At 33.4% G+C, this 15,725-nt stretch overlaps 1 protein-coding gene and 1 pseudogene across 1 annotated transcript; both read right to left on the reverse strand.

The window, feature by feature from the left end:
• Positions 1–12,329: 12,329 nt before the first annotated feature.
• LOC141714977 (protein FAR1-RELATED SEQUENCE 5-like) lies at positions 12,330–13,382 on the reverse strand. The gene is made up of 2 exons (XM_074518468.1): positions 13,134–13,382; positions 12,330–12,839 (listed from the first exon to the last, which is right to left on the reverse strand). Exons 1-2 carry the CDS (start codon positions 13,380–13,382, stop codon positions 12,330–12,332), a joined length of 759 nt encoding a protein of 252 aa, XP_074374569.1.
• A 46-nt stretch (positions 13,383–13,428) lies between these two features.
• Positions 13,429–15,725, reverse strand: part of LOC141714978 (thaumatin-like protein 2) — a 28,361-nt pseudogene continuing 26,064 nt past the window's right edge.

A 15,725-nucleotide genomic window follows, 5' to 3' on the forward strand; every position in this document is an offset into this window, starting at 1 on the left:
TTCTCATTTGATATAACCAATCCTTCAGCAACATGGTTAGCCAATAACATAAAAAATCTAGCATAATAGATGTTATGTGGTCTATTAGCTTTGTTACCTAATCTGGAACCTAATTCTAGCATGACACAGTTGCTAAAATTAAAGTACCTATCAAAAACTAGCATATAGAGCATATTAACAAGAGATGAAGTTATGACATCAAAATTGCTAATCTTCCCAGAGAAAACCTTGATAAAGGCATCTCCAAGAAAACTCCATTCTTTCCTAAGGCCTTTCCTTCTAATGCTACCTAAACTAGCAGAATCAAAAGCATAGCCTATGGAATCTAACATAGCAGATACATCTTTATCAGTGTGTGGTGTTATGGCATTATTCTCAGGCAACTTAAAGCAAGACTGTATATCATCACAGTTAATGCAATAATCCTTACCTTTGAGAGAGAAGGCAATAGTCATATCTGTGGAGTTGAACTCTGCAGTTGTCCAAATCTCCTCAATCACCTCACAGTAGATGGTTGGGGCTTCCAGCATTGCATAGCTCAGTTTGCAATTTTTGATGAAGTCCATCATCTTGTGATAATCAGAATGGGCTTCATTCTTTTCAACCAAGGCTACGAAATTATTCTTTTCATAAACAAATCCTGTTTGAGACATAATTTTGACTACTGGTGCCATTGTTGTGAGTAGAGGTTGCAGAGAAAAACTTGAGAATTTTGGGATAGAAGGAGAATGAAAATTGCAAGAAAGCGTAAAGTGAAAATAAGAGTTCAATGGGCTTTTATACTTTCTTGAATTAAAACGTAAATAAAATGATACTTTTAAGTAAATTACAGCCGTTCAAGAATAAATATAACTGTAGAAATTCTAAACTGCCTTTAAAACAAATATATACAACAGTGTATATCTGTATCAACGGTTAAGTAAAGAAATCAACGGCTGTGACTTACTGAAAGTAATTGATGTGACACTTCAACGGATAAGGTAAATAGTTATCCGTTGATGACCAACACTATTTTATCCGTTGAGGGATAAAATTACCAGAAATGTATTTGTCTTTCAACGGATAATGAACATCCGTTGATAGAACAATTTTGGCTTTTAACGGATAGGGAATATCCGTTGATAGGATAGGTCTTTCTTAAAGCCAACTTTGTTCTTGCAGCAAATTCATTTCAGGCTTCAATGCAGATTCTATAGAGGACATAAATTTATGAATAATTAAGCATACCTAGCTCACTTACTAATCTTATGAATGTTGATTCATCAAGTGGCTTGGTAAATATGTCTGCAATCTGCTTTTCACTTGGAACAAAATGAAGTTCCACTGTACCTTTCATCACATGTTCCCTAATGAAGTGGTACTTGATATCAATGTGCTTGGTTCTTGAGTGCTGCACTGGATTTTCAGTAATGGCAATGGCACTTGTGTTGTCACAGAATATTGGAATTTTGTCAACAGTCAAACCATAGTCAAATAGTTGATTCCTCATCCATAGTATCTGTGCACAGCAACTACCAGCAGCAATGTACTCAGCTTCAGCTGTTGATGTAGAAACAGAATTTTGCTTCTTGCTGAACCATGACACAAGCTTGTTCCCTAGAAATTGACAGGTGCCAGTTGTGCTTTTCCTGTCTTTTTTACAGCCTGTATAATCTGCATCTGAGTAGCCAATTAGATCAAAACCAGACTCTCTAGGGTACCAAATTCCTAGATTTGGAGTCCCTTTGAGATATCTGAAGATTCTTTTAATAGCCACTAAGTGAGATTTTTTAGGGTCAGCTTGAAATCTAGCACAGAGACATGTAGAAAACATTATATCAGGTCTACTAGCACTTAAATATAAAAGTGAGCCAACCATGCCTCTATAACTTGAAATATCCACAGACTTTTTAGCCTTGTTTAATTCAAGCTTGGTGGCAGTGGCCATGGGAGTTTTTGCAGATGAACAATCCATTAAGTCAAACTTCTTTAAAAGATCATAAATATATTTAGTTTGACTAATGAAAATTCCATCACTAACTTGTTTAACTTGTAAACCAAGAAAATAAGTTAGCTCTCCCATCATGCTCATTTCATATTTACTTTGCATTAACTTAGCAAACTTTTTACAAAGCTTATCATCTGTAGATCCAAATATAATATCATCTACATAAATTGGAACAAGTATTTTAGAGCCATTAACATTTCTAAAGAAGAGAGTTTTGTCAACAATACCTCTTGTGAAATGATTATCTAGAAGGAATTTTGACAAAGTCTCATACCAGGCTCTAGGTGCTTGCTTTAGTCCATAGAGTGCTTTCAACAGATAATACACATAGTCTGGAAAGTTTGGATCTTCAAATCGTGGAGGTTGGCTTACATAAACTTCTTCCTCCAATTCCCCATTTAGAAATGCACTCTTGACATCCATATAAGACTTTGAAATTCGCATGGGCTGCATAGGCTAGAAAGATTCTGATGGCCTCAAGTCTGGCAACTGGAGCAAATGTTTCATCAAAATCTATTCCTTCTTGTTGAGAATAGCCTTTAGCAACCAATCTGGCTTTATTCCTTATGACAATGCCATTTTCATCCATCTTGTTTCTGAATACCCATTTTGTGTCAATAGAACTCTTGTTCTTTGGCTTGGGTACCAGCTTCCATACTTTGTTCCTTTCAAATTGGTTTAGCTCCTCTTGCATTGCTAAAATCCAATCTGGATCCAATAGAGCTTCTTCCACTCTCTTAGGTTCCTCCTGTGATAGAAAGCTACTATACAGACATTCAACTTGAGTAGCCCTTCTAGTTTGCACTTTAGATGTAGCATCACCAATGATCAGTTCAAAAGGGTGATTCTTGGTCCATTTCCTTTGAGGTGGTAGATTAGCTCTAGATGAGGTTGCCTCAGTATTGTCATGATGTGAGATAGAATGTTGATTGGTTGAAACTCCCCCTGAGTTGCTGATCCTTTGAAAGGAATTGGGAGCTCTATCAACTGATGAAGTGAATTGATTATCCGTTGACAGACTGTGGTCAACGGATGCTTCATTATGAACTTCAACGGATGATGTACTTTGTCTTTCAACGGGTGCTGCATTGCTTCTTTCAACGGAAGCTGAATTATGACTTTCAACGGATGCAGCATTCTGTGCATTATCCAAAGGCAGATTTTGAATTCTTCTTGAGATGCCTTCTTCATCATTCTCATCTTCACTATCATCACAATATATCTCAATGTTGTCAAATTTGAGTCCTTCATGATGTCCCTCATCTGTTAGTCCATCAATCTTTTTATCATCAAACACAACATGCACAGATTCCATGACAATGTTGGTTCTTAGATTGTAGACCCTATATGATTTTCCAGCAGAATAACCAACAAATATTCCTTCATCAGCCTTTGCATCAAACTTTCCTTTGTGATCAGATTGATTCCTTAAGATGTAACATTTGCAACCAAAGACATGCAGAAAGTTTAAAGTTGGTTTTCTTCTCTTGAATAATTGATAGGGAGTCATGCCTTTTGCCTGATTGATTAGAGAAATATTCTGAGTGTAACATGCACAGTTAACAGCCTCAGCCCAAAAGTAAGTTGGGAGTTTTGACTCTTCAAGCATTGTCCTTGCAGCTTCAATTAGTGATCTGTTCTTCCTTTCCACCACACCATTTTGTTGTGGAGTCCTTGGAGCTGAGAACTCATGCATGATCCCATTTTCTTCACAGAACAACTTCATGGTTGAATTCTTGAACTCAGTTCCATTGTCACTCCTAATATTCCTTACTTTGAAATCAGGATGATTGTTGACTTGCTTGATATGATTGATAATGATTTCACTAGCTTCATCCTTTGATCCAAGAAAATAGACCCATGAAAACTTAGAGAAATCATCAACAATCACTAGGCAATATCTTTTCCTTGAAATTGACAATACATTGACTGGTCCAAAAAGATCCATGTGTAGCAGTTGTAATGGTTCATCAATTGCAGATTCAAGCTTCTTACTGAATGATACTTTCTTTTGCTTTCCTTTCTGACAAGCATCACACAGTCCATCCCTTGTGAATTCCACTAGAGGCATTCCTCTAACTAAGTCCTTTTTGACTAGATCATTCATTGTCTTGAAATTCAAATGGGACAGCTTCTTGTGCCATAGCCAACTTTCAACTGCACTTGCTTTGCTGAAAATACAAGTAATGGATTCTGCATCTGTAGAGTTGAAGTCAGCTAAGTACACATTCCCTTTTCTAACTCCAGTTAGAACCACTTTATTGTCCTTTTTGCTTGTGACAATACAGGCTTCAGAATTGAAGGAAACAGTATTCCCTCTGTCACATAGTTGACAGATGCTCAATAAGTTGTGTTTGAGACCATCAACCAATGCAACTTCATCAATGATGACATTTTCTTTTGTAATCAAGCCATATCCCATAGTGAATCCTTTGCTGTCATCTCCAAAGGTTATGCTAGGGCCATCTCTCTCCTTAAACTCTGTGAGCAGGGTGAAATCTCCTGTCATGTGTCTTGAACAGCCACTGTCCAAGTACCATAGATTCCTTCTTTTTCCCTGCACACAACAAAATCAATCAAGTTGATTTTGGTACCCAAGTTTCCTTGGGTCCAGCCTTGTTAGTCTTTTTCCTAGACTTCATTCCTCCTGCATCTTTTGACTTAGGTAACTTTGGGCCAACCTTGATCTCAGATGTGGTTGGTTGAAGTGTAGGGTTAGTCACAGAATCATTTAGCACATTTGATTGAATTTGATAAGGCATAGATTGTGCAAACATGTTATTCCACATAGGCATATTGTATGGCATTTGAGGCATACTAAATGCAGTAAAATAAGGATTATTAATATATGGCATGTTTGCAAAATGTGCATGAGGATTCTGATGAGACATAACAGGCATAACATGCAGAGGTGACATAGACATGTTAGGCATGGAGGGATTTGAAGGCATGGGAGCATTTTCAACAGATTTGCAATTATCAGATAGGTGATTAACACTTTTACAATGCACACAGCTTTTTCTAGGAGCATACCTATCAGGTGTGTAATTGTTATGTTTATTAATCCTTACCTTCCCATTTCTTTTAGATTTTCTTTTAGTTTCCTTCTTATCCTCAACCAACTTAAGCCTATTTTTCAGCTGATCTAAAGTCATGTGTCCTATATTCACCTTACTGACATCTTTGGATGTGCTAGCTCCTTCTTTGACAAAGTTCTTGAGAGTTGAATCATTCTTCTTATTGAGGTTTTTATTTTTAAAATTACTTGCCTGTTTTAATTGATGAGCCTTCAACGAATGCTCCTTTTCTTCCTTCAACGGATAACTTTCATCATCCGTTGATTCCACATCCGTTGACAATCCATCAATTAATTCTAACTCCTTTTTGTTTTTCTTCCAGGCATCCTCACAGAATGATTCAATTACCTGAACCTTGGCAATCTGAACACTAACATCCCTCGATGTTTTCCAGGCCTTGATTACCTCTTGCTCACTTTCTAACTGTTTAGAAAGAATTTCTACTTTCTTAACAGCTTCTTCTAGTTCAATCTCAACAATTAAGTATTTAAGTTTTATCTTTTCAAGCTCAATTACCTGATCTTCTAACACAACATTCCTATCACTTAAAAATACATTATTCTCTTTGATCCTAGTGTTTTCTTTAGCTAGTGACTTAAGGGAAACACGCAAGTGATATAATTTATTGGACATATCATTTATGTCTTCATTGCATTCATGTTTAGAAAGCTGAGAGAGATCAGTAGTAATTACCTGGTTTCTTGATGAACTAGTTTCATTTTTATCAGAATTAGCCATCAGGGCTATGTTGACATATTCCATATCATCGTCTTCATTGACTCCATCTGCTGCCCAATCATCTTGAGTGAGAAAAGCTCTTTCCTTTTGTTTGAGCAAATTAAAATACTTATTTTTGTAATCAACTTGCTCAAATTTCTTTTTATCAGAGGCTGGCTTCCTACACTCACTTGCAAAGTGTCCACTAATGCCACATTTGTAACATTTGAACTTTGATTTGTCCACCATGTTTTTGTTTGGCTTAGTGAATTTTGTATTTTTCCTGAACTTCATCTTTGCAAACCTCCTGGACAGAAAAGCCAGATGTTCATCAATATCATCAGAGTCATCCTGACTGGAATTGTCTTCATCCTCAGCTACTTACTCTTTACCCTTGCTTGATTCTGATTTGCTTGTGCCAATTTTGAGACTTGGCATTGTCTTTTCCTCATTCCTGGCTTCAACCTTCTCACTGTCAGCTACAAGTGCAACTGATCCTCCTTTTCTCTTTCCCTTTTCCAACAGCTCATCTTGCTCCATCTCAAGTTCATATGTTTTCAAAATTCCATATAATCTTTCAAGTGTGAAGTCCTTATAATCTTGAGAATTTCTTAGAGAAACAGTCATAGGCTTCCATTCCTTTGGTAGAGACCTTAGAAACTTTAAATTGGAGTCCTTGACTTGGTATACTCTCCCATACAGCTTCAATCCATTCAACAGTTTCTGAAATCTGTTGAAGGTATCATTCAATGATTCTCCTTCTTCAAAGTGAAAATATTCATACTGTTGAATGAGAATCTGCATTTTGTTTTCTCTAACTTGCTCAGTGCCTTCACAGATAAGCTGTACAGTATCCCAAATTTCCTTAGCAGTTTGGCTGTTGATGACATTGTCAAACATATCTTGATCCAGGCCATTAAACAGAATGCTCATGGCTTTCTTGTCCTTGTGGACTTCTTCAATATCTTCAACAGTCCATTCTGCCTTTGGCTTGGGAATAGACTGTCCAACAACAACTGTTGCAGTAGCAGCTGTGGCCACCTTGTGTGGGATGTGAGGACCATTTTCAATGCAGTTGATGTAGCTTTCATCTTGAGAGAGAAGATGTAAATGCATCTTCACCTTCCACTGATGATAGTTATCTCTTTCCAGGATTGGAATCTTTACACCAATATCCTTCTTACTCATGATGTTAGCAGAATAGATCTTTAAACTCTTTGTATATTAAGAGCTCGCTCTGATACCAATTGTTATTCCCAATGGACTAACAATGAGATTTACAGAAGGGGGGTTGAATGTAAATCTCAAAACTTTTTCAAGTTTTGAGCAGTTTCTAAGGCTAAGTGTTTTTGAGAACAAGTGTGTGAATTGCTTGAAGCTAATACAGACAGATATATATTCAAACACAAATGTAAAGAACACAAAGAACTTAAAAACTTTTCTGGTGGATTTGTTGTTTCACCAGAGATGTGTTATTTCAGAAAATCTGTGATTCAAAGAATTAAATCACAACTGCTTCCTAGTACAAACTAGATGATTTTCTCTCTGGATATTTCTAAACAGCTCAGGAAAATTCTTATCTAATTACTAGCTGCTACTTGGTTTATATATCACCAAGTTTACAAGTGAAGACAAAACTGTAAAATACAATTAAAAAGATTCTTCACATGTTTCTTCTTCATTTCTCTATCAAATGCAATTTAGGCTTGGCTGTAGATCTTTGAATACTTCCTTGTTTGCATCAGAATGGAAATGCTGCATTTTCTTGATTCCTCCTAGAGGCTTCCACATTCCAGTTTGTCTCTGTCAACCCATGTGCCTCTGTCAGCTTGTGAATTGTCACTATCAACTGCTAATGAACTAATCATCCGTTGAAGCTTTCATCCGTTGATGCCTTATCCGTTGAGGCTTTATCCGTTGAAGCTTTATCCGTTGATGCATTATCAGTTGAAGTCTTTATCCGTTGAAGCACTTATCCGTTGATGGATATTATCCGTTGAAGCATTAGAGACATCCGTTGAAGCTTTGTTTCTTATCCGTTGAAGGTCTTCAATATCCGTTGATACTTCTTCACTTATACAAAATTACAAGGCATGAAATATTTACAATTAGCCCTCCTATTTGCATATCCACTAGTAGTCAACATGACTGATAATTTCCTACAATATCTAAGAATTACAACTTGAATCCAGAGAATGAAATGTGCTACAATACTGAACTTATTGCTAAGTAAAGCTACTCCTTCAATGGATAGCCAAGATGGTCTTATCCGTTGAGGCTACAAACACTAGATTTCTACTTAAGTGTTTTGTTTAACTTATCATCAAACTAATACACATATTCCTAACAGGAAGTAAGATAGTTCACGCTTAATCGTTATTCAGTTTAATAACTTGCACAAATATAACATTTTTAAACTAATGGCCTAATGATTGTAATTATATTTTTTGCTGAGCAATTGGGATAAGTATAATGGGGATGATAATCATCAGTTGTCTGGGGAAGAAATGATTGAAAATGACTGTTATGACTGGATGCAGAATAAGGTATAAAAAATTATGTTAATTTTCTATAAGTAATATTCAATTACTGCTCTTAAGTTGGAATGACTGTTTAAGAAAATAACTGTTATTGCCTAGTAATCAATATTCATTTACTTGGTTTCTTAAGACCACTCTCACAGACTCATTCAAATTTGCTTTAATGATTATTTTTAATTCTCAAAGTCTTGGTCTCTGTCTTCTACTACTCTAAGCACGCATAATTTCCCATGCATATGCTTTTAATAAGGTTTCTAATAAAATGATTATCAATTTAACCGCAGTGCAAGCTATTACTTACTCTAAAATATTGATTTTCAATAGAATGTCGACACTGGTGAGATGCATCAAGATGATGACAATGATGATGGATGGGATGCATGGACAAATGCAAAAAATGATACTTTGGAAGATGACAAATTTGAGGAGGATATTACTAAAATGGAAGAAAAGGTAATATTATACCTAAATATTACTGATTTATAATGCGTATATTAAGAATTATTATCTAGTCTTTAATACTATGTTTATTGTCAGGAGTGTGTTGAGTTTTTGCGTGACAGGGCAGAAAATATTTTTGATTTAAAAACTCAATTTGAAAGAGATCTTAGAAGAGCTATTGAAAGATATCCTGCTAATGAAAAATTTATGATTATCAAAGAGGTATTCAGTGAAATTTTCAATCCGGAAAACACTGATTGTGCTGAAAAAGAGTCAACTGAAAATTTTACTGAGGTAAACCAAGAGCTCTGCAATCCAAATGTTGAAATTGATTCGAACAGAGCTTCAAAAGATTTTACTGAAGAAGAAATAAAAAATGCAGCAGTGACGCCTGATAAACAAGAGGTCTGCAATCCAAATGCTGAAGTTGATTTGGATCGAGCTTCTATACATCAACTAGACATCATCGATTTCTTGTATTTGGAACATGGGATTAAGCCACCAAATGTTACTTTATCTGATAAGGAGAAGAGAGATCTTGCTTTCATTCCATCCTTTTTACTTGGGGTGGAGACATATATTGTACAACAGGTATGTCAGGAGATTAACAAAGATCATGAACAAATTATGGAAAATGAAGACTATGGCACTCCAAAGCAAAATATTAGAGAGAAAAGCACAAGAATTATAAAGCTGGGTCCATATGCCAAGTCTCCATATATCAATAGAATTATTGATATCCATGAAAAATTTACAAGTAAAGATATTTCAATGTGGAAATACATGTCAATGTCAGACAGAGATGGATTGTAAGTAATCTATTCATTTTCTTTTTGTTATGATACACATATTTAATTGTAAAAAGATTAATATTATATTATGTCACAGGGAAGAGCTCTTTGTTTGGAATGGGATAAAATGTATAAAGGAACATCTGTGCACCTTGAAGAATAACGAAACAATGTTCTATTCAGTAATTGACATATGGTCTGCAATACTGAATGATAGTGAAAACTACAAGTTAGATGAATCACTACTTCATCTGTTCTGTTCAATTGGTGGTTTGGTAATTTACTAACTTCTGCATTAATTAAATAAATATATTAAACATTTTTGTTTACAATTATTGATACTATTTGTATTGCAGAATTGGAGCTTCGATGTAAGCAAAAAGTGGCTACCACATATCCTATCTTCCTAAGTAATATGGATAGTATTCTTGAAAAATACCCCACAAGAAAGATTCAGGATATTGACATGGTAAATAAACTAAATGTATCTTGTAATTAGTTACATTATTTTTACTGATTTATACATGGTAAATTTACTGATTTTTGAAATTTAAATCTTTACAGGTGTTCTTTCCAATACATGCCTATGAACATTACTACTTGATATGCTACAATTTGAAGAACCCGACTTATTGTCTCATTGACAACATTAAAAGGGATGAAGATGTTAAGATATATTATGGGAAAATACCTATGATCCTGGTAATATAATTCTTACACTATCTGTTAATTCTTAAACTATTCTATATAAATTAATTTTTTAGTAAAAATGATTGTCACTGGTCAATCATTAAAATTTGACAGCAGGGTTGAATTATTTAATCATTAAAAGCTTATTGATTTGTTGATGTTAATTTGAATTTATATTTCAATTGAAAAAACTGTTATATTTTTGCTTTTTCGGTTGTGGACGTTGTCTCATATTTTTTGTATTTTTGATTGTTTACGCGGTCCAGACCATTTAGGTAGTTGCAACTTTAACTCATTTGAGATTTTAGGTAGTTCTAATTTTGACTTGATTTGCCCTTTAATTCTTATTTTTAGGCGTTGGGGTTAATTGTTTGTCATTTTAACTTGTTGGACTTCGTATCTTAAGTTTATGTTTGTATTAGTGTTTGACTTAAAGACAAAAAACATATTAACTATTATAATGTGACTTGTAACAAATAATGATTTATGTTTGTATTAGTGTATTGGATTTGGTGGGCGATTATAGCCAGTCACATAGTTGAAATTTGAGTCTGCTGCAAAATAAAAGAACTAATAAGTATATATAATTTATTGATTACATTATTTTTTCATCACTGATAATCATTAACTAAAACTAAGTAAATATTATTGATATATTAACAAGTTGCTCTACATTGCATCACTCTCATTTTGCAAATTATTTGCAAGGAAAAGGTCTTAACGCTCTGGCTCAAACTGTTCGCAAGTTAAAGCTATCTTACATGAGGATGCCCTCGCAAACAGAATCAAACTCAAATGATTGCGCAGTTTTTCTTATGAGACACATGGAAATATACAAAGGAAATAACCACAGTTGGGAAACAATTTTGAAGCCTGAAGGGGTAATTGAAATAAAGCTCTATATATCTCACTGATTTATAGAAATTTTAAGAGTAAAATTATAATTAATATATATTGCTTTTATTTCAGTTTGCTCAGTACACACAGATGATAAAGCTTCGAACCAAATACAATACTGCTATAATGACATCCCATATTAATGAAAAAAGGGCTGCAATAGTAGAAGAGACAGAGAAATTGTTCAAAGTTGATACTGAACAGACAATCAAGAAGGTTGCTAATAGTAAGTTGCCAAAGCTAGTACAAGCAAAAAGACAGTTACATTTGCATCAAATCTCACACAAAAATTTGATGAGCCAAATTGACATTTCAGTTTGATGACTAGTAATTGTTAGACATATTTGAAATCTTATGCAATCTCTGTCATATTGCAAAACATGTTACTACCTGATTCACTTTTTATTTGGGATTGAAATTGCAACTTTAATATACATTTAATTTGATGCAAATGAATGTGCAGATCCATTCTATATATAAAATGAATTAATGTTTTGTTTTTCATTTTAATAGCTAATAATTAATGTAGACATTGTGTACTTCTTTGTAGAATTATTTTTAAAGTAATGGTAATTTACCATTATACAACTTAATCACATAATCTCAATTAGAAAATAAAAATGGAGTATTAACTATAATGACTAGACACTAAACTAGTAACAGAGATAAAATTTGAGAAGAACAAACATATTCATATTTTATATACATAGTATTGTGTTTGTTATAAAGAAATTAATATTATATGAGGGATAAATCAGAAATCATAGCTAAATATACATAGTATTGTGCTTCCTTTAAAGAAATTAATATTATATGATGGATAAATCAGAAATTATAGCCAATTAATCACTAATATGTGTTACAAAATTATTAAAACTAAAAAAAAAATCAGTAATCAGTAGAGTATGATTTGAACACCTCACTTAGTTTTTCATGTGTGCACGCAGGTTGTCACCGAGATATGTCAATAATCGTTTATTCGGGATTCAGTAATCAGAAATCAAGTAACATTCCAAAATGTACTATACATGTAAAAAATATAAAAGTTGAAAGTCTTAAAATTTTTTCCATAAAAAGGACAAATTCATTCCAAAACATTTGAATCAATTTATCCTGTAACTCTGTTCTTCCTCGTAGGACATCTCCTTGCATCATGAGTATTTGCCTTACAGAAAGTACATTTCCGACTTCATTTTTTGGCTTTCATCACAGCTTTCTCTGTTGAGCTAATTAGTCTCTTAAAATAGTTGCCTTTGTTCTTGCAGATATTTGGTATGAGAACACTAATTTCTTCCGTAGGTTGTTCTCCAACCATAGCAGCCATGTGATCTCTCTTAGTAAATTCAACATCACAACCTTCTTGATCATCCAAGTAACTATTCAACTGCTTTTTAGTCTGGTGCACATAATCTAGCTTTATAAAAACCATTCCCGCCTTATTAACAGCTTGACGAAAATTATACCAAATATGAGTCAATTTCAAATACGCCTGTTCCATCTTGGTATAATCATTTTCTACTGAAACAGAATTAGACAGAGTCCCAGAATTTTCAACTTTTATCCAACGATTAAGAGAAAGCCTCAAGGGATATTTTGTGACTCCAATTTGCTTCAAACCACAAAATACATGTCTACAAACTATTCCACACATTACAAATTTTTTGCAAGAACACACAACATGATCTCTACTAACAGACACCTGCACAAAAATACATATAAAAATAAATTAACTAAGATACTAGAATATTTGAAAACTGCAATAAAAAAAATTAATTAAAGGAATCCGTAATAAAACTTCTAAGGAGCTGTAATATGCTTGTACGCTTATACTAGAATAGTGAAATAATTATTACAAGTAAATTAGTTATATTTGGTTTCTAGATCTAAATATTAAGAACTAATTTTAATTTTCCAATTAAAAATAGCATAAATTTATAAAAGCAATCACATACATTAACTTAAATAATCAATAATATGCATTAAAAAATATCACCTTGAATAGTTTATCTTTAACTTTGACATCCCTGATTTCCATATGCGTAACCCCTTCAATTTCCTCACTCATTCGCTTTATTTGCATGTCCAAACAAGAACAAATTATTTCTTCTTGAACTTTATAAAATATTGCACGAGTGAATAAAGTTGCCGCATCATCTTCTATAAACCATCTAGATAAAGTCTCCGGAATACTTGTTTTTGACTCATGATCGAGCCTTGCAGTTTTGTTCCTTTGCCTTTCCATTGCACTTTGAAAATGCAACCAAAATTCACACAATGTATCTCCTTGCCTATGGAACTGCCCAAAAAAAAAATTCACTCTCTGATCTTGAAGTTGTTCGCATTAGACCAAACATAGGCTCGTCTCTAAAAAACGCTGGAATCCAAGAAGATCTGATGTAATACATCTCTGAAAGCCACTTATTATCTTCTAATTTAAACTCCTTTATGACTTCTTTCCACCCAATCTCAAACTCATCAATCTCTAAAACCGATGACCATATATAAGCCTTCATTTTCTCCATAAAATCGGTCTCTTTGCACAAATGATTACCTAGCTGTAAAATTTAGACAAAAATAGAATATAAGATTGTAACTATTATTATTTAGCACGAGTTTAAATAGAGTATGACAAATAAATTTTATTTTCAAAAGGAAAGCAGGGACATATTTTAACATATATAATAATATTTTTAACAAACATCAACATATTTAAGTTACTGCCTAATTATAAATAATTTCATTTGTCCATATACATGTAAAATTAAGCCTTTGGTAGTACTTGTAATCTTAACTATATAAACAAGAACAAGGTACTTATACCTATGCTTTAGAATCATAGTTCAAGTCAACAAACGAAAGTAAATATATTGTAGTAGTATCCTGTACTTGAAAGTAAATCATAGTTCATTGTCGATGAGATATCTGCAATAATGTCTGAAATTAAATATATTGTAATACCATCTTTACTTAGAATTATGTTAACATGACAATCACATGTAAAATGTTTGTAAATTATGATATAAGAAGAGTATAATCAACCATTGATTATTATAATCAGCAACTAGAAAAAACTAAATTTTCATATACTATACCTTAATAGGAAACTTTTGCATAATGTGCCACATTCAAAGGCGATGCTTAATAGCAAGCAAACCATTTTTGGCAGAAAATACATTACGAATAGCGACCTTCATAGCAGGACACTGATCAGTCACAATGACAACTGCATTTATTCCCATAGATTTTTAAAGATTACTAAAAGCTCAAGTGTAATCACCAATACTTTCATGTGATAGAAGGCAAGCGGCAAAAGTAACCCACTTGTCGTGTTTATCCACACCAGTGAAAGGGGCAAAGATCATATTGAACCTAAGAAATAAAAATTAGTAAATGTTACAAATATAATCATTAAACATTACTAACAGAAATCACTAAATATATATGAGTTGTTTATTTTTCTTTTATAACTAAATTAAAAGTACAATTTTCATACTTATTTGTATCAAAAGTCGCATCAAACAATATTGCATCACCATATAGTTCGAAATTCCGTCGACCGATTGCATCGGCCCAGAAAAGCTTTGTCAAATGCCCACCAGAATCAATGTCGTAATCAAAATAAAAAGATTATGATGTTTCTTGAATGACCTTAAACTTATCTGTTAGGCCTCAATGATACTATAGAAGGGGGTTGAATATAGTATCTACAATCAATTCGATTATGAACACAAGTATGTACCAGAAAACAAGTTTATTCAATATAACAAACTCTGTTACAATAGGTTTAATCTACTCTCTCAGTGATGTATGATATCACTAAGAGCTGCTAGGTTACAATATATAATGTTCTCGTGAATTATAACACATCTAGTGTAAACCCTAAGTTGTGTTTATATAGTACATAGTTACAAGATATCTTCTAATTGATATAAAATATATCTCTTCCTAAAATATATCAATCAAATTTTATCTTTTTACAAGTCTTCTGGTCGTCCAACTCTTAAAGCATATCTTCCTTTGTTTAGTCCAGATCCTCTCCTACAAATCAGCCGCATTTACGTCTAAAGCATATCCTTCCTTAAGTTCTGATATTACAAGTTCTGATACCTTAAGTTCTGACATCTTCCTGTCTTCAGTAAATCCTGATTCCCAGCTAAGTCCTGATAAGTCATGATATTAAGTTCTGAAACTAAACACATCAGATTAGTCATGACATCACAAATATATCTAACAATCTCCCCCAACTTGTAAATTATGAAAAATATACAAGTTAATAGATTTGATGATGTCAAAAACATTTAAGTACAAATGCAATGAGAGTTTATTTAGACAACTAACTACAACTTACAGTCCTTGCAGCTTTTACCAATCTTACTGAATCAACCTGAATCCAAAATGATTCTTGACAAAGTTTGATATCAGCTTCTCTTCTGCATTTCTCAAGACTTGAGCTAATTTAGCCTTGACTTGCTGTAGTTCTTCATCTTGACTTCCAATCTGGTAGATGGTAGTCCTAAGTGCTGAAATGTGATTTCTTTCCAATACATCGCCAAGTTTGATTACCCTTGGATGAGAGGAGTCTTCA

The sequence above is a fragment of the Apium graveolens genome, chromosome 3, assembly GCF_009905375.1.
Source record: "Apium graveolens cultivar Ventura chromosome 3, ASM990537v1, whole genome shotgun sequence".
In the NCBI taxonomy this organism is placed as follows: domain Eukaryota; kingdom Viridiplantae; phylum Streptophyta; class Magnoliopsida; order Apiales; family Apiaceae; genus Apium; species Apium graveolens.

Bases quoted from the DNA above. Each gene is read 5' to 3' on its own strand.
- LOC141714977 (XM_074518468.1), bottom strand. From the start codon at position 13,382: ATGGAAAGGCAAAGGAACAAAACTGCAAGGCTCGATCATGAGTCAAAA. The intron at 12,840-13,133 runs GTGATATTTTTT...ATTTTTGTGCAG, and splicing joins TTAAAGATAAACTATTCAAG to GTGTCTGTTAGTAGAGATCA.